Source organism: Acinonyx jubatus, chromosome E3 (genome assembly GCF_027475565.1).
Source record: "Acinonyx jubatus isolate Ajub_Pintada_27869175 chromosome E3, VMU_Ajub_asm_v1.0, whole genome shotgun sequence".
Taxonomy (NCBI): domain Eukaryota; kingdom Metazoa; phylum Chordata; class Mammalia; order Carnivora; family Felidae; genus Acinonyx; species Acinonyx jubatus.
The window spans coordinates 39,528,840-39,553,893 of NC_069398.1; the positions used below are offsets into that span (position 1 = coordinate 39,528,840).

The 25,054-nt window shown below is 50.2% G+C and overlaps 1 protein-coding gene across 5 annotated transcripts in view; it reads right to left on the reverse strand.

Annotated features, from left to right (window-relative positions):
* CREBBP (CREB binding protein) overlaps positions 1 to 25,054 on the reverse strand; it is a 126,422-nt gene that overhangs the window by 29,466 nt on the left and 71,902 nt on the right. For 4 of the 5 annotated variants that reach the window (XM_027043371.2, XM_027043369.2, XM_027043370.2 and 1 more), the window contains 13 exons: positions 23,078 to 23,318; positions 21,640 to 21,753; positions 14,061 to 14,303; positions 12,685 to 12,787; positions 12,313 to 12,459; positions 11,560 to 11,677; positions 10,688 to 10,859; positions 10,312 to 10,356; positions 8,094 to 8,218; positions 7,349 to 7,537; positions 5,325 to 5,741; positions 3,545 to 3,724; positions 2,392 to 2,581 (listed from right to left, as the gene is read on the reverse strand). In XM_027043371.2, coding sequence (XP_026899172.1) covers positions 2,392 to 2,581; positions 3,545 to 3,724; positions 5,325 to 5,741; positions 7,349 to 7,537; positions 8,094 to 8,218; positions 10,312 to 10,356; positions 10,688 to 10,859; positions 11,560 to 11,677; positions 12,313 to 12,459; positions 12,685 to 12,787; positions 14,061 to 14,303; positions 21,640 to 21,753; positions 23,078 to 23,318 — 2,284 coding nt within the window. The remainder of the gene's footprint in view (positions 1 to 2,391; positions 2,582 to 3,544; positions 3,725 to 5,324; positions 5,742 to 7,348; positions 7,538 to 8,093; positions 8,219 to 10,311; positions 10,357 to 10,687; positions 10,860 to 11,559; positions 11,678 to 12,312; positions 12,460 to 12,684; positions 12,788 to 14,060; positions 14,304 to 21,639; positions 21,754 to 23,077; positions 23,319 to 25,054) is intronic. The other variant, XM_027043372.2, reaches the window with a different exon arrangement.

Below are 25,054 nucleotides of genomic sequence, written 5' to 3' on the forward strand. Positions count from 1 at the left end.
GGTCCATCACTCATTTAGTCGCTCACTACACATTTGTTTAAGACACCTACGCCGAGGGAAAAGCATTTTCAAACTCCTGTCTTCAGCCGCCAGCACTTCCTCAGTCACATTTCAAGTGCTCAGGAGCTACGTGTGGCTGGTGACAAGCACAGAGAGCACAGATAAGTAACGTTCCTGTCGTCACGGAAAGTTCTAGCACTGCTCTAGGCCCTTTCCAAGGGTCTCCGAAATTGTTTACTTTCGTAACATAAAATGACTTTCACAGTAACACTAGGCCGTCATCTTCCTGCCGCACCGTGTGGACATTTGCACGAACAAGCAAAAGGAACCACGAGTAACATCACTCGTGCCGCAGCACCACGCAGGCAGCGGCACCAAACCCGACTCAGTCGTCACCGTGCTCCGTGCTGCTGTGCACACAGAGGAAAACGTGGCAGCCGCACTCAACAACATCCTCGGTCGAGGAGTAAACGTTATTACTGTTAAGGATCTCAACCCTTGGCTACGTGTCTTGATCTCGCAGCACCGAACAGGAAGCGGGCGTCAAGCACTTCCCCGTGTGCGGCCAACGCCCCGGGAGGAGGCGCTCGTGCGCGTGGGGCCGACAGCGGAAGCGGCTGCTTTTCTCACCTCTGAACAGTACGACTGGGAAAAAGACCGCGAGACAAGCTCCAGGTATTCAGATCTGGGTATGTGGCAGATACTCTCCCAAAAAGGAACAAAATGGGCCAGTTACACCAAGGACAATACACAGTATTTGTTGCCAATGATAAAATTTGGACTTAGGTCAAAATCAGAATTTGGAGAAACTTCTACCTGCCATGTGAGCTTGATTTGACAGCCTCTGAAAATTCCCAAGACTTCTTTTGAAGAGATTCATAGTGATGTTAATAAATGTGATTTTAAACAAATAGCGTACAGTGAAGGGGCGCCTGAGTGGCTCAGTCAATTAAGCGTCTGACTTCGGCTCAGGTCGTGATGGCACAGTTCATGGGTTCGAGCCCCAGGGTGGGATCTGGGCTGAGAGCTCAGAACCTGAAGCCTGCTTCAGATTCTGTGTCTCCCTCTCTCTGCCCCTCCCCCGCTGGCGCTCTATTTCCCTCTCTCTCAAAAATAAAATAAACATAATATATCGTACAGTGAAGTATGCTGACATTTGGAAAATCGGCGTAATTCAGCAAGCCGAATTCCAAGATGACCAAAGGATCGTGTTATTAAAAAATGAAACAACCCACCCCGCCAGGGGTAAAGGATTCATTCACAGCACAAGGCAAACAGATGGACTGTAATGTCTCCGGGCATGACGCCTTCAGTGCTGCTGTGGACCCAGACTCCACACTGCAACTGAGCTCTGTGAAACTTCCACTCACTGAGTTTTGGTGTAGTATCAAACAAGAATGCTCCCAATGAACTGAAACAAACGAGGCAGCACAAGAGAGCTGGTAGCAGCAGACAGGAGAGTCCAGCCGTGTCTGCCAGACTGAGTCGCAACGTTGTAAAGAAAACACTGTCACGACTCTAAGTATGTTTGCTCTGGGAAGCTTATTTTTCACAAAAATATGTTATTCACGGACGCCATGGAACAGGTGTGTTAGAGAAATACGTATTTTTAAATTTCCGACAGAATAAACAGCGACATAATCCACACAAACAAAACCTCTGGGGTCCTCAATTTTTAGGAGTATAAACGGGCCTGACACCTGAAAGCTTCTGGTAGCCCTTTATCTCCAGGGTCCCTCTCACTGGCAAAATTATAGAATGTCAGCCTCCGATACATCTCTGTCGTGTTTCCCAAATGTGTCACATGCAGTCCTTATCTTTCTGAGCGACATCCCATCTCCAAGGGTCACCTAACAATGTTCCAACACCCCGTTAACCTCCTTACTCGGGACCTCCAATGGGCAGAGAGCATCCTCACTCACGCGCCCCTCCCGCTGCACCAGGCCACTGGGGCCCACTGCGCTGCACCCTGACTCTTGGCACCCCGCTTCCCATCCATATCAGCGCACACACGTGCTGCCTCGGTGAGAATTTCCCTGGCACGGCTTTCGGGCGTCCTCCTGCTCAAATCTACCAGTGGCTGTACAGGTCTCGCCAGGCAAAAGCCTGAGCTCCTCGGCGGGTGCAAGGACTCGGACGCACCCACCCCTCTGGCCTGTCCCTCAGAGCCGTGGCCTGTTTCTCATTCCTCCCATAAACCCTGTGGGTCCTTAGGCCAGAGTCCAGCGCGCTGTCATCATTTCTGAAGAGGTAAGACTGGGGGAAGGGCAGGCAGGTAAGATGTAAGGGGAGGGGCGGTTACTTTTCTGCTTTAGCTTCTAGCCCACAAGTGTGGGATCACAACACGGTGGAAAAGCAGCACAGTTCAAAAGTTCAGGAAACACAACCTACTTTTTTTGCGTGGCTGTGAAGGAGATGTTGACTGAGAGGCGGCCCCATTAGCGCTGCTCTCTTCTTCCTCTTTAGTTTCTACTTTGACTTCCGGTTTCTTTTCGTCCACTTCCATCGGTTCAGATTTCTGTTCTGTTGTGTCTGTTTCTTCTTTAACTTGAGAAGATCCTTGCAGATCCTCCTCCATCATCTTAAAAGAAACAAAATTACAGATGATGATGTACGAATATCAAAAACCTTTATTCTAACTCAGCCTCATCGGAAAGCTCTTAACAATCTATCCGGGCCTGTCAAAACCTTCCCCTGCTCAGCGCTGCATTTACCATGCGCTCCTCTCCTCGGGGAGGAGTGGAGCACCTGGGGCCGGGTGAGTTGCCTTAATACAGCACCAGTGCAATTAGAGTGCTAATGTAACAATTTTACATGCCAGAGTGCGTAAAAGACCTGGCCCCCACGCACCCATGACCTGCTCAGTGCTTGTACAGAGAGGAACTCCTACTTTGGAACAAGACTCTCCTTGAAAACTGGGGCCAAGTTTCAAACGCCACATCGCTCTGAGGGCCAGGGAGGTGAGAGAGACGGTGCAGCGGGAGGCGAGCAAGCCGGCAGAGGAGCAGAGACTCTGGCAAACTGGGGCGCCCGATCCCCATCTAAAGGCTGCGGCTGGGGCTCCCACCCAGACTGCCGCCACGGGAGTGTGAGCACAGTGCTGGGGAGCTTGTGGTTTTCAAAGAAAAGCCAGAAATCCAGTATTATTTGTAATTCCTGGTTTCTAAAAACATTGCGTGGACCAAACAAAACCTGTCTGTGGGGCTGGATCTAGTTTTCAACTTTTGGCACAGGCGAGTTTGTGCGTGAGCACGCCCTTGTGCCTTTGGGACTCTGCAGAGCCGTGGTGACATGTCACTGGATGATCCTGTCATTTAAAATATAAACTGGAACTCTTCATTTCTGGCAAAATAAAATGAAGCCTATACCTAGTACCTAAAAATACCCAATCTGTTTTTAATCTGTACCTTCTTTGAACCCGTAATCAAGCAGGATATTAAAACAAAAGGCAGGGTTGTCCACGGAGGGCCTGTAGCATCCCCCCTTGGGACACTTTAGGGACACTCGTGCTGCACATTTGCTCACGCCCGGGAACGGCACCTACCGCAGACCCCGGCTCCCCCTTGGATTCACTGGCATCAGGCTCAGTGTCCTCAGTCTTGACCTCTGCTTTCATCTCCAGCATCGGTGCCTCGGGTCCTGGCTGCTGGGAGTTGGTTTCGGCACTGGCCACCGAGGAAGGAGTGGGGACCCGGTTATCGATGCTGGCTGCTGCCTGGGAAAGCTGTGGAGACACAAAGATCATCATCTTTGTGAACACCACACCATAAACGACGTGAAACTCTGCGGCTGAACCAATACACGCTTTTATGTTACCATTTCTCAACACTAACCTAAGAGACACAAAGAACTGAAGAACAGAGAAGTTAAAATAGGAATCCCAGAGGAAGTCAGCATTGAGCAGAAACACAAAGAACTTCCCACCAAGAATGCAGAGATGGGACAGCAGGGCTTTCTACATTTTGATATAAAACTAGTTTCCAGAAGTTTTCTACCTAAGTCACAGAACCTCCCATTTTAAAATTAACTGGGGCGCCTGGGTGGCTCAGTCAGTTGGGCGGCCGACTTTGGCTTAGGGCATGATCTTGCAGTCTGTGAGCTCGAGCCCCACGTCCGGCTCTGTGCTGACAGCTTGGAGCCTGGAGCCTGCTTCGGATTCTGTGTCTCCCTGTCTCTCTGCCCCTTCCCCATTCGCAATCTGTCTCTCTGTCTTTCAACAATGAATAAATATTAAAAAAAAAAAATTCTTTAAAGTGAACTCCTTCCAATAAAGCCATTGGCGTTTATCGTAAAAGGCTGGAACTCAGATAAACACGTATACGAGTAGGAGTGCATGCCCGTATGGAACAAGAACATATAATTATCCTGTTAATTGCAGGAACAGAGGTGGTGGAGGTAGTGGAGGAATAAGCAAACATTAAGGGAAGGAAGCACCACCAGAATTCTCAATTTTCGAAGTCTCACCTAATGGAGTTTGAATTAAATAAAAGAGAACATAAAATAACACAGGGATCTCATTTATAAATAAGAAACATAAAAAAAGCCTAAATAAAAAGCACATTCCCTATGGAGAAATACAAACAGTAATGTTGTATGGAGGCTGTTGTTGAGATTTATTTTGACAGGTTTATAAATAAAACATCCTTAGTCCCCAAGAATGAAGTTCACGTATTTCAGGGGGAAGGGTGGTTTCTAAGTTAGGCTGATAAGACGACAGACAGGAAGATGTCAGCGGCCACCAGGGCAGGGGTGCAGGGGTGCAGAGGGTGGTGAGTGGGCAGCACCGGCTGCTCGCTGCCAGCAGGTCCGCGGAGCACGGGGCAGACCTGAGCCACAGGAAGTGCTAACCTGAGTCTGCCATTTTGTCACGGAAAGAAAAGGCTCCCGGTCTGAAAACGAGGCTAACAGGTGAAGGCAAAGCACACACAATTAGGTACGTGTCTTGTTCACCAAACACAGTAGTCTAAGAGAAAAACTACTAAAACTCAGAGGATGTCAACCTGCGATGGATAATGGGGAACACACGGCTCCTAAGTATAGACAGTTTAAAAAATCTACAGAGGACCCATGTGGGATTTCTTTATAAGTGCCCATTTCTGAAAACTCATTTAATTAGGGAAGATAATCTTAAATCACACCCAGCCAAACACAAACACGGCCTATGGAGGCAATGTCGGAAATCAAACACAGCTTGTTATGGTTGGATTAGGGCACAGATACTTTCTGGGGCTGCACCGAAACGCTGTAGCAACTTCACGACAGCATTTTTTATGGAGAAGTTCTCCATTATGAGTCTCCACCCAAAGACAGACCGCAAGGCTCACCGGTGTGCCGGGAGGCTGGGCATGCACAGGCGTCGGCTGCTGTTGTGATGACTGAGGGGTGGCCACAGACGGGGGCTGGACTGGGGTCTGAGGCTGTGGGGTCACCTGGGCCTGGGCTGCTGCCTGGACCGTCGGGGTGCTCTGGGTCTGGCTGGCACTGGGCACCGAGCCGGGAGTCGGGGTAGGGGTCTGCCCGGAAGACGACACAGGAGTCGATGGCTGGGTGGGAGCTGCTGGCTGGGGAGGAGTCATCCCAGGCGCCGACGGGTGCTGGAGAGACGGCATGCCCGCGGCCGTGGAAGCAGGGGGTGGCGTCTGGTGCAACGGTGACTGTGTCACTGGTGGACAAGGCAGCTGGCTGGCCTGAGGCCCAAGCATGTTCAGAGGGTTAGGAAGAGCAGCACCAGGCACCTGTCCCTAACGGAGGGAACAGAGTATGTTAAAATAATTTCCCCCATGTCAGAATGTGGCAATAGACTTGAAGAATTAAATGCATGAAAATCTAACCACGGTTTCCCGGTGAGGTCTGCCTGGTGAGGTCTGCCGGTTTCAAGAGAATGTTCCATTTGTAACAATTCACCCAGCTGTACACTTACAACACTGCACTTTCCAGCGAAGTTACTGCTACAAAATATCTCTCGTACCGTGACTTACAGACCCGCTGAAACGTCTGGCTCAAACGAGCACGTCCACTCAGCTTACTAGCATCATGCTCCAAAGCATCTACCCACAGCTCAGACCACTGGAAAAAGTGTTTCTCTTTTGCAAAAAAAGCTGGGTTACTAAAACACTGAAATGTTTCAGTACAGTGATTTGCAACTAGGGACACGCTTCACATAATTATTTGTGGACTTGTAAAAAACAGATCCCAAATCACTGCTCTCGGGCAGGGGTCTACAAACCAGCAACTGTGGCCAAATCCAGCTAGTTGCCTGTTCCTCTAATAAAGTCTTATTGAAACACAGCCACACCCCCTCATTTCATTTATGTGTGAATGAATATGCCTATGGCTGCTTTTCCACTACAGTGGAGCTGAGTCGTTAAAACAAAGACCCTTATGGCCCACAGAGTGGAAACTATTTACAGGACAAGTTTGCTGTTCTAGAGCAAGGACGTACTACAGACGTTAAGAATTAATTAACAAATATTTAGTGAGTAAATCTAGTGTAGCCAATGACCTCTTTTCAATGTTACTTCGTGTAAAAAATTAAAACATGAATATTATCTTCCGGGGGAAGATGTGGCCTGTTTTAAATACAGGTGTATCAGCACACGGCAGCAATCTGATGCCCAACAGTTAACAATGGTCACAAAGCGGAAAAAGTGAATAATGAATGGGAAATAGTTCTCTTCAGCCTTCAACAGACCACTTACAAACACATTCAACAAGAAGGGCTCAATCGATCTAGTTAGCCTGATTCACCTGGGATGGTCAGAGAGACAGACAACAGGGTATTTCAACCCAATGGTCAGGAGTGGAGTCACAGGGCCTTTCCTCACCCTTTAACACTCAAGGTCTCTCAGGACCACATTTGAATTTAAAACACACCATTAAAGAGGGCCTGGGTGGCTCGGTCAGTTAAGCATCTGACTTTGGCTCAGGTCACGATCTCACGGTCTGTGAATTTGAGCCCCACACTGGGCTCTCTGCCGACAGCTCAGAGCCTGGAGCCTGCTTCAGATCCTGTGTCTCCCTCTCTCTCTGCCAATCCCAGCCTGCACTCTGACTCTCTCTCTCTCTCTCTCTCTCTCTCTCGCTCTCTCAAAAACGAATAAACGCTAAAAAAACAAAAACCCAACCCCAAACCAGAACACAAAGACCAGGAACCAAAAGACGACGACCCATTCCACTTTTGTGGGAAGCTCACCCAGAGATGCTAAGAGTAATTCTAAAGAAAGTAAAAATGACGCAACAGAACGGGAGGTGGGGGGGAAACGAGAGATGCGAGTCACATCCAAATGTGTACTGTGGAACTTTAGCTCAGGTCAGGAGGAGGCTGGGGCTCCATCACCAGGCACGGTACCTGCGGCACGCCCGTCTGGGCCGCCGGCTGGCCCAGGCCCACACTGCTCACACTCATCGCCCCGCCGGACGACTGGAACTGGTTCTGAGGCAGGAACTGGTTCTGCGCAGGCGCCTGGGCCATGATGTTGTTGCTGTGAGCGCCCATCATGTTCGGAGGCTGGGGCATTCGGGAAGGAGAAATGGCCATCTAAAAGACAAGCATCGTCCAGAGTTCAGAGGACGAGGGCCAGAGTCTTCAAGATAAACTAGAAGAGACTGAACTCTGCCAATCTCCCCTCCCCCTGCCTTCTCACGCAAGGTCTCTGAGGAGCCAGTTGCAAATTTATCTCTGAAGGGAAATCAATAGCATGCCATAATTTAAAGTTCAAAATATGCCTTTTACGACTTCTCTGAAGCATTAAGAAGGCAGCCTCAGGAGAGTAAGCTCTAGGAGACCACAGATGCTGTCAAGCACCTCTCTGCAACTGTGGGAGGCTGCAAGCTCCAATCTCAGACATGTCTTCTCGCAAAGTCTCAAGTCCCTATTAATTCATCATCCCAACAAAAATAAGTAACGGTCAAATAATTCTCGCTGTAGTAATGAAGACCAAAAAGAGGCAGAGAGATGTGAAGTAAATAAACCACAGCCAAAACCAAAGGAGTAAGCACCAGGGGATTCTTGACATACAACTTCACTGTGCAGAGAACTTTCCTTACCCGAGCAAGGCCTCCTCGGCACAGCTGAGGCCAACAGAAGCACTTACCCCTGGAACGGAGCCCATGCTGTTCATCGGGACAGAGTGGTTCATGGGGGACGCTGCACGCGGTCCCATGGGAGCCTGCGGCAACTGTACGTTCCCCAAGGACATTGGGGTAAATGAATTCATCCCTGTAAACGTACCCACAACGGTTCATTAGAAAAAGTACCCACAGGAAAATGAGAGCTACAAACTTGCCAAACGCTAAGCGAAACAGAGTGGAACATGTATGCAATACACACAACAGAAAGAAAAATCACGCAGCGAATCAGAAAAGATGGTGCTGGACCACTTTTCAAATCCAGAAAAACGGCACCAGTGCAGTGGTGGTGGTGGTGGTGGTGGTGAGAGCGGTTTGGGGAGGGTGGGGAGGGTAGCACAAGGAGACAAAGGGAGAAAGTCAGGTAAAGCACCCGTGAACGAGGCGGTGCCAGGAAGGTACACCTACATCCATAGGGGACGTGTGAGCCAGGGTCCGGGCACCCATCGGAGCCAATCTCCCTAACACCTTCTGGAACAGTGGCCCCCGTCTCCTCTCCTGCAGGAAGGCCATCCTCATCATCCCAGGCCTCCTGGCTCTTCAGCTGGGTTTACCCTTACTGTTAGAATCTGAGAGAAGACTCGAAACATGGTTTTAATTCTGCAAGTGTGCTAAGTGTTTAGAAAGTGCCCAAGGGCCAGCAATTCTCATTCCCCGCCTCCTCTCTACAGACTGGGGAGCTCTCACTTCCGTGGCTACTTCACCTTCCCAGGGGTGTTCACAGCCACAGGAGTGTCACACAACGAAAGACACCTCACTGGCCACTAAGCATCTCCGGGCCACAGAGTCTCATTCTTCCTTATTTCTCACAATACTCTGGAAGCTCTGAGCTCCACATAAAGGCTGGTTCAAGCAAGTCTTAGGGCTGACACTGGGGCTCAAGCAGAATCCTTGAGATGCTGCCTTAATACTGGTGTGGCCAGGACAACGTCTCAGAGAACATGTGCCTCGCTCAGCATTACCTTCGAGGACACCTAGAAACGTCACCCTAAAAACCACGTGCCAGCACGGGCCCAGGGGGGCTTTCTAGGAAGGCTGTAAGCTTCCCTCTCTCCTTGAGGATTTTATGAACTAAGAGAAAAAGGCAGTACTGACAAACAGTACCATGAAGGACTCCCTCTTCACACAGACACAGGTGCTGGTAAGGAAGGTGTGAGTGCTGTGCTGTAAAACTTCTCCTTCCATATCCTGCTCAACAGCCCCCATCAGATCCCAAACCAGCCAAACCTTCCATGTCACGTCCGACGCAGCACTCGGCTACACTCCCTCGCTCCATTTCCCTGGCTTCCCAGTTTCCTTCACTCCTAACTGGTCCATCAAAACAAGTCCCTCAAGTTTCTCCAGATCATCAGTGTGTCTCCTGGGTCTCTCCAGTATGCACGAAGATGGCCACAACTCTTTCAAGTTTACGATTATTATTTTTTAGTCATCTCTACACCCAACGTGGGGCTCACACTCATGATCCCAAGATCTAGAGTCTCATGTTCCTCCGACGGAGCTAGCCGGGCGCCCCGAGGTTGCCAACAACTTTTACAATGACCTCTTCTCCTGTCTCAGACTACTCTGGCACACAGCTGCAAGGCCTTGCTGTGGAATCCCCTGGAAGTCGCCACCTCTTCTCAAAACCTGGAAAAATATCCTACTGTTCCAGTCCCAACTGGACAAGAGCTGTAAAAGCTGTGAAATGCCCCTCTCCATGAACTCCAAAGACCGCCTCCGCCACAAACACCACAGACCCTCAAGTCAAGTCCAGACTGGCTGCGGCGCCCCAGCCTCTCGAGGAGCACAGACACACGCTCTTCTGCCCGCACCACCCTCCCGCCCCCGGCCGGCTCCACGCTCTCCTCTGCAACATTCACAAATGTTTCCTTTCCCCACCTGCAATGCTTCTTGAGGTGACTCTTCCTAAGAGAAATAGACCCTCCTGTCCATTAAAAAAAAAAAAAAAAAAAAAAAGCCTAATCCCACTTCCTATCTCCCTGGAGAACTTTCTTATGGTCTTCTAGCTTCCAAACACCACAGATACTCATACTGCCTGTGGAACTGAATTCTGGTCATCAGCAAAAGGAACAGAGGGAATAACAAGGAGCTATAAAGAAATACAGAGGGGAAGAGGAAAAGCGAATGAACTCTGCGACTATTCAACGTTAAGCCAAAATAGGATTCACAACAATAATTCGATACCTTGAGAAACCTGCACGCGATTCACTGGCAGGGGCATGGGTCCATCTAGAATGGCAGAAAAAAATCAGTCATTTAAAATAATCCCTCATTTGGGAATAAAGAATTTTATCTTCAGAACTTCAAACTTAAAGAAGGAAAACCAGTCAACGGGTCTAAAAGCACTGTGCATTCTGAGGCCAGCACACCCTTAAAAGGGTCCCTCCACGAGAGACTCAATGTCCAAACACAGGCCAAGGCGGAAGGCCACGGCCACTACCACTGTTTCCAAAGCACGGGCTCCCTGAGAACATAATTCTACATGCTGGGAAATACACCCCAAACACAAAGGGAAGAACAAGCCAGCAGACTAAGGGCTGGCAGAAAGAAAAGTCCTTACTTGGAGGCCTCACAGGTTGTGCCTGCGGAATCCCAGGGGGCTGTGCCCCGGGGGCTGGTAGGGCGGGCTGGTTACCCAGGATGCCTTGTTTGTGTAAACGTGACCTCCGCTTTTCTTCTAGTTCTTTTTGTATCTTGTAAATTTTTTCTGCCAGTAAGTGATAGTATTCATCCTGAAGAGCAGTGATAACATTCAATGTTAGGCAGTGAAAGCTATAAAAACCCCAATGATCTGTGTTAGATGTTCTAACAACCTAATGAACTTTTACATTAGGGACACGGGCAAAGGTAAGCATTCCGCGCTTCTGGTCCGTTTTGTAGTCCCGAGTAAGCTCTAGTCCTGACGGGGGGGGGGGGGGGGGGGGGGGGGGCTCCAACTCACAACCCCGAGATCAAGGGTCACGTGCCCTACCAGCTGAGCCAGCCAGGAGCCCCCAGTATTCAGCACTTCTAACCGATACACCTAAGGCCCAACTTCATGGTGAACACCTCGTGACATGACAGGACTTATCAGGCAGGGGGTCCTAACTGAACGCACGTCACATTTCATTCCACAGTCGAATCACTTCTTGGATATTCGACACCGGCAGTGACACAGTACGAGCGTTATAAAGAGTGCCCACTGTGGAGCACATCCAAGGATAAAACACAACTCTCCATGCCCCGGTCACCACTGTAGCGGTGACATCTGTAGTCAAACAAGAGAGCGGTACAGGGGTCTCAGGTCTTGTCTGGGATGTCTCTCTGGTCAGCATCCCCGAGGTGATGAGTCTACCTGACTAGCAGATTCCCCTATTTCCAGACAATGAGCCGGACAGATGCAGTTCTATCTACTGTAGGTGCTGTGCGGCTGGAACACGTATGGCACCCTACCCTGCTGTTGGCGGACTCATACATGTCCCCCTCCACTTTCTTAGCATAGGCCACCAGGTTCTCCATGCGGCGATCCTTCAGGGCTGCCGGGTCAGGGGTTGGGAAGATGGCTTGGACCCTGGAAAGACAACACACTCCGTCAACAGACTTTCGGTATACCATCAGTACCTTGTTATTTTATACAACTGTTTCTCACAAACAATTGTCACTAAAAAGAGAAAGGCAAACAAAACCACTCCAAGGGAATCAGACTGACCCACTTCACCTGATTTAACTTAACTAGCCTGAGAAAGTGAACTGCTGACTTCCTCTCTGTTGCCACAGTATATGGTGGCACTATCGTGTCCTCTGTATTCACCAGGCTCAAACTCCCCCGATTCTCCGGGGCCTCCATGATTACAATCTTGAGCCCTAAAACAAGGCACAGCTTCTGAACTAATCCCAGCTCCCCGTTGCATGCCAGAGCTCAGAGGACAGAAGGTCTGGCCACACTGGGAGTCCCGACCTCTGCGACGTGGGTCACAGCACAGGCCCTGCTGCAGGGACTGCAATTCTGTGGCCTGCCGGCAGTGGCTGTGGCTCCCTAAATAAGCATGCGACCCTCTTCAGCTGCTAGGGCACTGTCTGTCACCTGGGGCCCAGGGGACCGCTCAGGAATTAAATCGGACATCAGTGAAACTGCACAGCTGTCGCACTGCTGTCAGCCATGACATGTTCCCGTCATATGTGAACACGGGTGAGGCGGGCACATACAGTTTATGCACTAGGTGGCTCCGCAGGTCCTGAGTGACATGTTCGTGCCAGCTTTTCCGCACGCCGGTGCTGGAAGGAGGTGCCGCTGTGGGTATAGTGCTGAGGGTCCCAAGGTTTGCAGAGCCTGAGCCGTCGTTCATCAGTGGGCTGGGGAAAAACAAGACACTTAGTCCACCTAGCCAAGTGACACACATGTGCCTCATTTACATGAGGTTTTTCAACCACATGTGACATTTAGCAACCCCCTGCCCCCTGCCATTTAAGCTATCTTCACCGTCACCCATTTAGAAAGAACCCCAATTTTGTGATTCCCAACCCACTTGCGTGTGCGACCGTCGCTCAGAGAGGAGCCGACTGAAACGGGGGTCTTACTTTGTGGCCCCGAGGGAAGTTGGAAGAGCTGATTCTGAAATCAAGTTTGGCGGCTGCTGATCTGTTGTTATTCCTCCTGCTGGAATGTTCATTGGGTTATTTCCTTTAAAGACAGAAAGAAATCCACCAAGTCGTAAATTATAATCCACCCCTCACAGTTCCGGTAACAGGTCAAATCACCATGTAAGTAAGTCATTCTCCTGAGTTATGACAATAACCACTACGGCAGGAACTCTGGAAGCTGTTTCTCCGGTAACAGCCATCAACTTGAACCAGTTCCGTGGCAGTCTCCTCCTCACTGCATTTTAAGTAACCCAGATGAGGCGTGCGTGGAGGCCGGCGGGCGCCCTAGGTGTGCTCTAGGGCTGTGACGCAAATTATAAGCGATCCCCTCCGAGCCTCAGACTTTTACGCCGGCTTCATTAACACCATGCCCTGAACAACTAAACTGACCTGTGTCACACAGATTTGGGTCAACTTTTCTTCTATCAGAAAATAAAATCAAAGAAGTAATGTGCACGTGAAAACACTTGTGTACAGGGTTCCCATTAAAGTAAGAAAAAGCTGACAGAGGTTACAGGTCTTGTCCCAAATTATATCCTCAAGTAGGAGTGGAGTCACTTTAGAACTCAGGTCTGAGGGCTCCAACCCAGTCTCCTGGCCGGGAGAAGTTAGTGTGCCTTAGGGCAGTTGGGTCCCCCCCCCCCACCCCAAAAGCAATAAATGAGTTGTTTTTAATCGTCATTGTTAAGGTTAAAAGACTTACTCTATTAGGAAAACAATAAAACTAACACAACCATCTTGACCTGACGGACCTAACTGCTTGGCTTAAGCCTGACTTTAAGAGCAATGTGTCAATTTACAGAGAAATGCTAAGAAAACAGTATGCAAACACGGCAAAAACTGTGGGGATACCCCGGCCAATGAGCTGACATGACACCAGGAAACACCATTACGGGGAGAGAGGCCGGGACGGGAGGTGCTGGGGGACACTCCCGCCAACCTGCCCACGTCTGGGCCGGTCACCTCGCACTGTGGGTGGGGGGAGCCGGCAGACCAGGTACAGGCTCCCCCTCAGGAGGGCACTCTAACAGGTGGGACTCGGCATTGTGAGCCACTGAATGCCCTTCGTGAAAACCGTCCCGACAGGAGCGGCACGGCCATCAAATGTCGGCTCCTGTGCAAATACTTTTCTTCTCACAAGCCTGTCACATCTTCCTTGCACTCATACTTCAGCCTTTCCCCGGAAGTTTTCTATTTCAAGGATTTAAAAGATATCATCATCATAATTTATATGTATATTGATTTGAATTTAAAGTAAAAACAGTAACTGAAAACAGCCGGACGAACGAGCTCTCGAGAGTCCCTTTACCTACCCAGGGGGTTGAGAGTCCTCATCTGCTGGTGACTTTGAGGCTGTGCTGGTTGCTGGCCGGGAACCTGAGGCTGCAGCTGCGTCTGGGGCTGGTTCAGGTAGGGGAGACCAAGGGCAGCATACGCGCGCTGCATGGAGCTGGGGTCTATGGGATTCGGGTTACTCAGCGAAGCGGCGTTCTGCTGGCCTGTGCCGACAGAACCGATCGTGTTCTGAATCCCACTAGCTGGAGACCCCAGGATGGCTAGAAGAACAAACAGACACACAAACAAGAAAGGTAAGTAAAAAGGAGAAGGCCACACGTGACTGAAAAACTACCGAGAAGCAAGTACAATTGTATCGAGAGACTATCCACCCGTGTCCCGAGGCAACAGAACACGGCTACCGAGGAAGGAGCTGTGCAGACAAAGGGACCCTCGTCTAGTCGTGTATTCTGCACAGCAGCAGTTGGGGAGCAACAAGATCCAGAAAAGCCAAGCTTCTTTCTATGTCAGAAGGCAACAGCCCACAGAATCAGAGCTCCCTTAAGGACAATCACATATGAAATCTAGACGCTCAGAAGTCTGTGCCAGGGGGAGTAGCAAACGCGTTGTCGACAAGAGACAGTGTTCTGATTGGGGGCGGTGTGGGCAGCTCGTCTGCCACCACGGACATGACCTAAGGGGGGCCTCTGTGGCTGCCACTCTCCCTGGGGTCCTGCACTGCTCACCTGCACGGGTACAGAGGATGAAACAAGGAGCAGAGTGATACCCAGTTGGTCAGTTTTGTTACTCATTTTAATAACTCTATGACAAAATCTATCTCATGACAAAATCGCAATTCCTCACAACCTATGGGCACAGTGGCATTAACCCACACGTCTTTCCTACGGCTTCCCATGCAGGAAGGCCCTCTACTGAGCGGTCTGGCTATCTAAAGATGCTGAAGAAAAAACTGTATCGACTGACTGACGTAGCCAAAAAGAACGGGTGGAACGAGGCTTGGTGGATTTGCATTTCCCCAGGTGTCACCTCAGCACCACTGAGGACGGCACAGCCTCAGTTTCCACCACCTGGCCTAGTGACGGCAGGGCATCCCCTCTGGGTACTCCATGTATCGGGCCGATCCCAAAAGGCCGAAGGAAAATCTGTGGCCACACAGAGAACCCCATTCCCAAGGACTTCAGAGTTAACAGAGAGGACCCCAAATTTGCATCTCCTTGGCCCCTTGGAGTTCAATTCATCCCTCTGTCCGTCCACCCCAATCTCCACATTTGGTGGGCACTTGCCATAAGGCAGAAGTTTTACGCGCTACTATCTATTCTTATTCTTAAGATTTCCCTTCTTTCCAACTCCTCCCAACTTTGGTCACGTTATACACAGTAGCTTATAACTGATACTATAACATATGATCTTTGATACACTAAGCAATACCACAAAGGTCTCCTTTCATATTGAGACCATTGCGTGTAACAATAATATTCTCACATTCAACCATCAGTGCAACCGATGTGTACCATAAGCACAGTGTAACATAACACTGTGTAACAGTGTAACACAGTGTAACATAAACAACTCACATTACTTATCAGAGTATTTTAATTAAACCTAAACGTGTAAGAAAAAAAGATCTTGGTAACCACATATTCCATACTATTAACTTTTCTAATAAAGACATTCAGATCTCAAACTCATTAACACTCATTAGACAAAATCACGCACACCAAGCACCTCATTATTGTAAGTGAGAAGCGATTCCCAAGGTACACTTTATGACAAGCGTGCAGCCCAAGTCATGTATGATTTCTCCAGAAGTATTTTCTCTAATAGTTAATACTCCCCCCAAACGTTCAACACGTGCCCACCATATTCCTAAAACTGACCACGCCAAATCAAAGACCTCTGATGTTACAAGGAAAGTAATCCTGGGAGGATGATGAACTGTTCTCTCACCCAGGGGTAAAGAACAGACCCAGACTGCATTTGCTGCACACAGGGATGAACTGCGGAGAGGAACTAAAAGAAAGACGCTATCCACGTGGCCTCCATTTCAGGGTGAAAAACCAGCGACTTCTTCCTTCTCTTTTCCACTCTCATCCATCAGGCCCCAAATGCCATCCCTTCCCCCAAAATGCCTCCTCCCCCCAACCTTAGGGTGAATGCCACTCGCTAGGCAAAGGCCATTTATGGGGAAGCCAGAACCTCCCACGGAAGCTGCTGACATGGTCACTGTATTTTGTGTTTGTTAATAGCATTTATTTTCTACGTGTAAACACTATTGTATTTTCTTATTAAACAAAAATACAGTATCTGCAGAAGACAAGTAAGCATCTGGTAGCTGACAATCCTAACAATCCAGAGGCATGGAAAAGAAAGCATAAATAAGTAAAAAAAAAAAAAAAAAAAAAGGTCTCCGACATGTAAGCATGGTCCAATTTGAGTCCAAATGCTGTTACGGTGGGACACAAATACCTCAGGGTAACGGAATGCACACATTTACTAGAGGAGTCGTGACTGGCTGAAAGAGGTGTCACCAGGTAAAAGTGACCATAAACCCCATTCTGTGAGCTCAAGGCACTACCACCCCTGCCAGAAGTTCTCCTCATCTGTCGGGCGGCAGCAAGGCTTCCTGGAACTTGCACAACGCCTCCCGGGTCTCTGCTTCTTTGTGGGCACTCGCTCACTGCACAGAGGGTGCGTGTGGACTGTGTGGGGCGCCCTGCTAGGCTCCAGGACGCGAGCACCAAGTCTGCACTCACACAGAGAGAACAGATTAACCTAATCATCCGCTAAGGAACGGGAAACAGCAGCTCTGGACCCTGGAGCGGAGAAACCACACGCGTCTTCCCCGAGCCCGTCCACTCCCCGGAGGCAGTGTGCTCACAAAGCCCAGCACAAAGCCCTGGAAAGGCCCTAGCGGAGTCCGGAGTTGGGGGCACGGCGGCAGGGTGGCGGAGCGACGGCCGTCCGAGGGCCCGGCCAGTGCCGCGGGCCTTGGGACTGAGCCAAAGTCAGGAGCGCCAAAAGCAGCGACGCCTCGTTTATCGGCACGAGGGAGAACGAGGCCTTCCACGTTGATCCCCGTCACACATTACTGACGGCTACCTCTTTAAATGTCCAAACCTCGTGCTCTTTTCCCCATTTGTACATCTTCCTTCCTTTCTCGGAGCCCAATGCTGTATTTCACGCGCGATCCGCCACTTCGCACGGTGTCTCAGCACCTGAGTGTGGCTCTCCTGCCGGCAGCACGTCTTCAAAACCCCCCCTCACCTCCACTGCCCCAGCTAACCTGGGCGCCCACGACCTAGGAAATAAACGGCCACATTCTACAGTGGGCTCTTTTGAGGACCCGCCTGCCACTTCTTAAGTAGATCCTCCCCCAGAGGGAGGCAGTCCTCCCCCAGAGGGAACAGAAGACCGTTCCAATGACCGGTCCCACATAGGGCACGCGGCAGACATTCAAGTCCCCGGTCATTCTCAGCAAAACTCAACTCAATCTGAAAATCCACGGACAACCGACACAAATCAAACTCCAAAGCTTTGTCGGCGTGGTGGGAAATACACCACAAAGCACGTGAAGCAGCTACTGCTTAGATTTCTACGGAAAACGTCGTGCTGGAATTTACTCAGACCTGCAGACGACTCCGCAGAGCGGTTCCTAGGCCACGGTGCCTTCCAGGTGTCGTGTGTACCGGAACGGCCTTCCTCTCACGCCTTTTTTTTTTTTTTAAAGGAATCTCTACACCCAACGTGAGGCTCGAACTCACAACCTCAAGAGTCACATGTTCTACAGACTGAGCCTGCCAGGCGCCCCTCCGGCATCCTCCCATGCGTGGTACAGGGCGGGACAACACAACACCAGAGCCCCAGGGCCAGACCTCTGGCACGGCCACCACCCGGCAACAACACAAAAGCCTCTGCAACACGTCTCCTTCGGAAGCCAAATGACTGAGAAGGGGCACACTGTGTTCACAAGAGCAAGGTAAAAACTGCTCTGATGAAATACATCACCAGGCGGCTGGGTACTTCAATCAGGGGCGAGCAAGCCCACTGCGCTGCCCCTCCAGCCACTCCGGTCCCACCGCCCCCCCTCTGCTCTGCAGCCCGACCGCCGTCTGTCAAAAGAGGTACTGGAGACTCTTGAAAGAGCTCTCAGGTGGAACAAGGGCCTGTTCAACCACCACTTACTGAGCACCGAGCAGGCTGCTCCATGAGGGAAAGTTTTAAAGAGGCAGATCTGGACTCGATACCAGGAAGGAAGGCTTCTCATGATCAGAAGTGCTTCAAATGGGAACAAACAGCCAGACCAAGCAGTGAGTGTCAAGCCAGTGGAGGTATTCAAGGAACAGGCCAGAGGACTACGGACTTAGACACTCTCAGTCCTCACACTGCGGCTCGGCCCGCGTCTAAGGCAGCTGTGGGCAGTGAGCCAGTTTGGTTTGGCTCTGAGGCTGGTCCTGTCCCATCTCTTCTGACAGTCCCCGTGGGATTCTGAGTGGGGAACCCCATGATTTCCCCAGGGAAAGACTCGAAACTTCTCAAGAGCTCTAGGACAGATAGACACCCAGCCCTTCAAGGCATGCAGGGCAGCACACCTCGGCTGTTAATGCAAATACTAATCATCTAGCAATTTGTTAAAATGCAGATTTTAATACGGGAGGTGTGGGATGGCCCGAGTTCCTGCAGTTCTAACTGGCCAGCCCGCAGTGCCTGTGCAGCCTGGTCGGAGGACTGTACCGTGTGGGGAGCAGGAACCGCAAGGCTGAGGCGCCAGGCGTTTAAACAGGGAATTCGGTCGTGTGTCCACACAGCCCCAGTCCTCCGTGCAACCTGTGCACTGGAATTCGTTGTAAGTCAGATGCCAGGACTGACATGAGATATACACCTGGAAAACTCCTAATTATTCCATAAAATCTGATTACCTCAATAAGGGAGGGATAACAGCTCAAGATCGGTGATGACACAACGTCTAGAAAACAACTCAAAGAAAAATCAAAACAAAATCTCGACAGAGGCCAAAAAGGCAACCAATGGTCTGGGACGGCTCCACAGAGGATGCCGGCAGATCCTGCCAACAGAGACGTCGATGGAAGAAGCGGGCAGCGGGCTGCGCGAGTGTCTGGGAGCAACCTGCCCGAAAGCGTGGCTGTGGCAGATGCGCCTGGGTCTCAGGCAGCACCCGGGGGCCCTGACCTCTCGCCACAAACACCCCTCTCTCCCCGAATCACCTGGCCTGCACGGGAAACTCGGGAGTCCACGCTGGTTGTGCTGATGCCACGCGTGCCGTCTAGACTGTCCTTCCACCACTATTCTGCGGACACTGGGCTCCACGAAGCCCCGCCTTCCACACACGCTGACCCTCCCCTCCAGGACTGCCGGGACCACCGACCCCGCCCGACCTCGCTCCTTCCTGGGTGCGACTGTCATGTCATTTTAGCGGATACATTCCACTCTGGACCCTGACTTTGAGCTGTCGGAGGGCTGGATCCACATTTCCTCTCTACCGCCCGACGCCGATGTGCACGCGCCACGAGCACAATTTGCTTCAGGACAGGAGAAACAACAAACGTTTGTAGAAAACACACTGCTGACAATCTCTCACTCGCCACATCAACTCTTCCGCCCTCAGAAAACCACAGGGCTAGAGAGAGCCCAAAGAACACACTCAGGGCTGAAACCTGAAGTGAAGTACTTCAAACTTTCTTAAATGAGTGCTTTCATTTCTTTTACAAAAAAAAATCACCAGAACCTTGCATAAAGTTGATGTAAATACTCCCGGTGACTTTATGCTATAAAATCACCGAGGTGACACCTCACGTTATGACTGGTAGAAACGCTGTGGTTGACCACTTCAGAGCACGCGCGGAATCAATTGTCACAACATTCAGGCAGTTACAAGGATGTTGAAAAAAGAACCCACATGCATTTCTTTAAAAAGAAAAAAAAAAAAAACCACACAAGCGTTTCTTAAAAAGAGAAATCACAAAAGTTTAACACTGTCATGGCAACACATACTAAAAATAAAAGGTCCCAGAAAAGCCACACCCCCAAATCAGAAGTTCAGAATGAAGTCCTCACTTATTCGTGGAATAATTACTTCGGCACTTAAAAACCCTATTACTGAAACGTGTCCTAAAACACCAGAAAGTGTAACCACCACTATATACTAGTTAAAAAAAAAACAGTTTTACACTGACTTTGAGGAAAAAGCGGCCTATTCCAGTAGAACTCCTGTCCCAAGTACGCAGTTCTGAAAGCCCCAGATTGCTGGAACTTCGCTTCACGTAGGAGAGATCCCTGAAAACTGGGTGTGAATTCCCACTGTGGTCAATCAAAGACAAATTTAACTGATTCAGAAAAGCGCCTTTTAAAGGGAACTAAGCACGAGTCCTTGCGCAGGGAGGGAAGAGGACGGGCCCCCAGGCGAAGCCCGTCCCACGCCGGGGCCGCCCTCTGGGGTGGGTGGGAGGGGGACGCGGGGGCCTCCCCGTGTGGCACCCACGGCACCCTTAGGGACGAAGCGCTGGCCAGCGCGCCCTATGCCCCAAGGAAACGACCAGAGACACGGCAGCACAGGCTGCCCAGGCAGCAGCGGGGCGTCGAGGAAGACGATCAAGAAGAACGAGAGCAACGAACGCGCAAACAAGATGGCGCAGACGAGATGGAGGAAGATGTGCGAGACTGGGCGGTGCCGCGGGTCCCTGGAGCGGCCCCGGCCCGAGGGGCGACCCGACACTGGAGGGCACGTCCTAGCTGTCCAAACTGAGGGCCACAGCCAAAGACCACAAGGTTACCTCTGAAATGACAGGGAAGGGCTTAAAGTGGAGAAGAGATGCTCATCCTCTCGCCGCTCTGCTGCCCACGGACGGCAGGGGCCCGGGGGCCACACTCAGGCCTCCTGAGCAGGGACCGGCGCTAGGCCGACCGGCTAAGGGCTACACAGAAGGCTCGAGAGACGACAGAACGATGGGGATGGTCGGGATGCGGCCAGTCCTGGGGCAGAGACTCAATCGGTGTCGAATAAGCTGTTAGTTACACAAACAGGTCTGGGCACTGCCTCTGCGCGGAGGAGGGGAAACCTCGAGGGTGCCTCCCTGACCCTGCCTACCTGGCTCATCTAGAACACAGCTCTCTCTAGACTCACTTCAGGACAAGGCGTTTCCAATTGCAAAGTAAGCGTCCCCTCTCTCTCCCCGCCCCCTGAAGTCACTGCCACTACAGTGACGCGACCTTCAAACGCTCAGAAACTGAGCGTCTGTCAAGGCATGGGAAGGAAGGCTGCTCAGGTCCTCTCTGTGATCACAGCGCCCCTCCTCCTGGCACTGCTCCGCTGCTGCCGACTCTAGTGCGGTGCTAGTGCGCGTGTGCCGGGGGCCGGGACGGAATTCCAAAAGGGCCATGCGCACCGTGCACACCGCGGGTCCGTCTCTCGCTAAGCTCAGCTTCCCCCTGGCGTCACTGTGCCGCTCCACGTCCATATCTCTGCTCGCCACTACCCTTGGCGCTAGGGATTTCTGCCCTGCTTCCTGCCTCCTCTCCCGCACTCTCTTTACAAAGAGCTGTTCTCACCTCCGAGCTTCTCTATCCCCAATGCTCACTTACTTTGTTGGTTTCGCTTGTCACTGGCATTTTTCAAAGGGAGGCAAACAGGACAGTCATGTCGTGTGCAGTTCTTCCAATGAGAGATGATTTGTCGTGAAGATGCACAATGGGCAACTATGACCAGAAAAACAACGAGATGTTATTTTTCTATCCAGATCGTCACACTTTCAATTACACCTAAATTATAATGCCAGATTCCATAAGAAAATGGTAACATGTGTAACCATAACACAGTACAGGCAGTCCTCAACTTACAAACAGGATGTTTTCCAAAAGTTTGTAAGTCAACTGTTGAGAATTCTGAACAAAAGTTTCCCACAGAAGCAATGCCATGAATGATGGTGAGTAAGATTCAGCCCACAAAACAAAAACTATCCGACTTGAAATACCGAACGGTTGGAATGAAAGGTAGGACAAATAATAATTACGTCGTGTCACTATTGAAAATAAAATTTCTACGTTATGTTGAAGGATGAAACCATCTAAATAAATACTGCAGTTCAAGAAATACATACAGAGAAGCACATGAGAAGTCTGTGGAGATTCTAAAGTGGACGCCGGTCACTTCTCTAAGTACTTGAGAGAGTGACGGAACCTAGTGGTTACTCTCAGTCTTGATTGTCACTCTGTACTAAGGCACTGTGATTTCTTTCTAAAGGCCCAGCATGACCCGCCCCTACTTCTCCATCAGGATCAGGGTTATGCCGGGGGCTCACATATGTCACCAAGGGAGAGAGGGAGGTCAGGGAGAGATTCTCCCTAAGGTCTAGGAGCACAAGTAAGAAGATAGAGAGGAGGATAAAGACGAAAGAAAGCACAGTTGTTAGTAAGAAACACTTTCCTCTGCAGACTCAAGGCGTCCGCCATAGAAGAGGGGGAAGGGAGCACAGGACGCGCCTGAATCACCCCCTTCTCGAGGAGAAGGCAGGAGGGGGCAGGGATGATACAGTGCACACGGTTTCCCATGTCACGGATCGTCACCTAGGACGACTCGGCTGGTATCCTGATCGGCCTCAAGACGAAAGGGCAGAGGAGCGAGGCGGGGGCCCCGCGGCCAGAACACATGAAACAGCTGCAAGACCGATGCTCGAGGTTCAGGGAAGGTGTGCGTGCGTGCCTGTGCCGCGCCGCCCGAAGAAAACCGGAGCTAGACACGTATGATGAAGACAGGGCTCAAGAAGTGACCAATGTCTTCCGTGACAGAGGAAGAAGAAAGAGAACAGAGGCAGGGCGCAGCCTGGCCCAGTAAAAGCGCACAGAATCTTAGGAAACCAAACCGCCGTCGTCCCAAGCAGGTAAGCGTCCCAGCGGCACGTGACGGGCTGGTACGTGGGGACGTAGGTTCTAGGAACCTTATTCACGAAAGAGCTACTGAAGGACACTACAGACAAATTTCATCCTAAGCCATGCCACCAGGATTTCAGAAAACAGCACTTACCTTGACAGGCTTTCCCAGCCTGACAGTGTGTCATGTGATTCAAAACATTCTTCATGGTTCGGCAATGCGGGAGAGAACAGGCCCGAACTTCTCCATTCGCTTGTTCTCGTCTCTGACACTTGTGAGCATGAAGCAGTAGAACCAGCTGCTGCTGTATCAGTTTGCGCTTTTCAGGATCTGCAGTGGGGCCTGCTGTGATCGCTTGTGTGGGTACAATTCCCACTGAAGTTTGCATCTGAGACTAAAATAAAACAAATTAATAAAGATACTTTAATAAGCTGCCAGAGGCCTAACTCATGTTCACTGTTTTTCAAACTCATGTTAAAGCTGATGGACCACACTGGCCACAGAGAGAAGGGGGCTGGCGTGGTTTTCTTCAACTCATCAGCAATTTTAAGGAAGGTCCAGGAGCACAGAAATAAACCAAACCAACTCAGAGGGCTGATTACAGTTCACTCGTGGGGCACCAGGGGGGTTCAGTTGGTTAAGCAGCTGACTCTTGATTTCAGCTCTGGTCACGATCTCATGATTCCGGGGAGAGAGAGCCCTTTATCTGGGTCTGTGCTGACAGCACGGAGCCTGCTTGGGATCCGTTCTCTTTTTCTCTGCTCCTCCCTGCTTGCACACGTGTGTTCTTTTTCTCTCTTAAAAAAGTAAATAACATTTGAAAAAATACAAATAAAACTAAAGTTCACTCATGTGCGAGCACCTCGGAGCAAGAAAACGACACCTGTTCTTTAACTGCAGTAACCTAAAGCCCAGCTTATTCTACGACCTACTCAAGTGCAGGAGAAGCTGTGGACTGGCTTAGCTCGAACCATAGGAAACTGCCGTTTTCATAGGCCCAGTGGCCCAAGGCTGGCAATTTCAAATGGTTCAACCTAATTAAGGGGACTGTCAAGGCCTGACCAATCACAGCCCAATGCAAATATCCAATACACCAGAAGCACCAGAGCCAGTGTGGATTTCATTATCTTGTGACCAGAAAGACGCCCTCACTCGTTACCTCTCCTCAGAGAATAGGACACTTAACATGACCCTGTGGTACAAGTGGTAATGCTCGTGAAATGCTTTTGCCTTCTATTAAAATTTCAATGGACAATTTTTCTGACAATTGTTTCAAAAAGTGTCTGATGATCTGTGAATGTACAGAAACAGAGTTTAATTGCTTTCATCCTTGCAAACTAACAAGCCAGGGCGACCACTCCTCTTGACTGCAAAGCAAAGGGAAAAAGGGACCCAAGGAGCCTTTTTACTCTTTGCAGATGGCCGATGCCCTTCAGACAAACTGCATGACACTCACGAAGCGAGAGGAATGGGACACTCCTAATATGCAACAACAGAGTCCACAGTACAGGGGCTGCTCACCTTCTCTCGTGCAGGTACCCGGAAGGGCTCCCAGCTCCGTCTCCCAACACCCCCTGCCTCCCCTAAACCACACCACCTCTCGCACTTTTCAAATTAAGAGTCAAAACTATCTATTTGTTGGGGCGACTGGGTGACTCAGTCAGTTAAGTGTCTGACCCTTGATTTCAGCTCAGGTCAGGATCTCACAGTTCAAGGGATCAGCCCCATGGCGGGCTCTGCACTGACAGCAGAGAGTCGGCTTGGATTCTCTCTCTCCCTCTCTCTCTGCCCCTCGCCCACTTGCACTCTCTCTCTCTCTCAAAATAAATAAACATTAAAAAAAGCTACTTGCAATTAGGAGAAAAAAACTATACAAATATTTTTTAATGAACCAAAGCTCATTTTTAAAAACTTACAGGGTTTTCTGTTTGGGTTTTATAAGAGCTCAGAAAATAAGTACGTAGAAAAGCCTCAGAAGCACAACTCCTGGAAGCCTAACTATGGTCTAAAGAAAAAGGAAAGTCCCAACTGAGAGGTTGAGCATCCTGACTGGAGAAGCATTTAACTTGTAAGAGAAAAGAACTTCTCTTCCTTATGTTTATTTTTTTGCTGGTTATAAAAGTATTATAG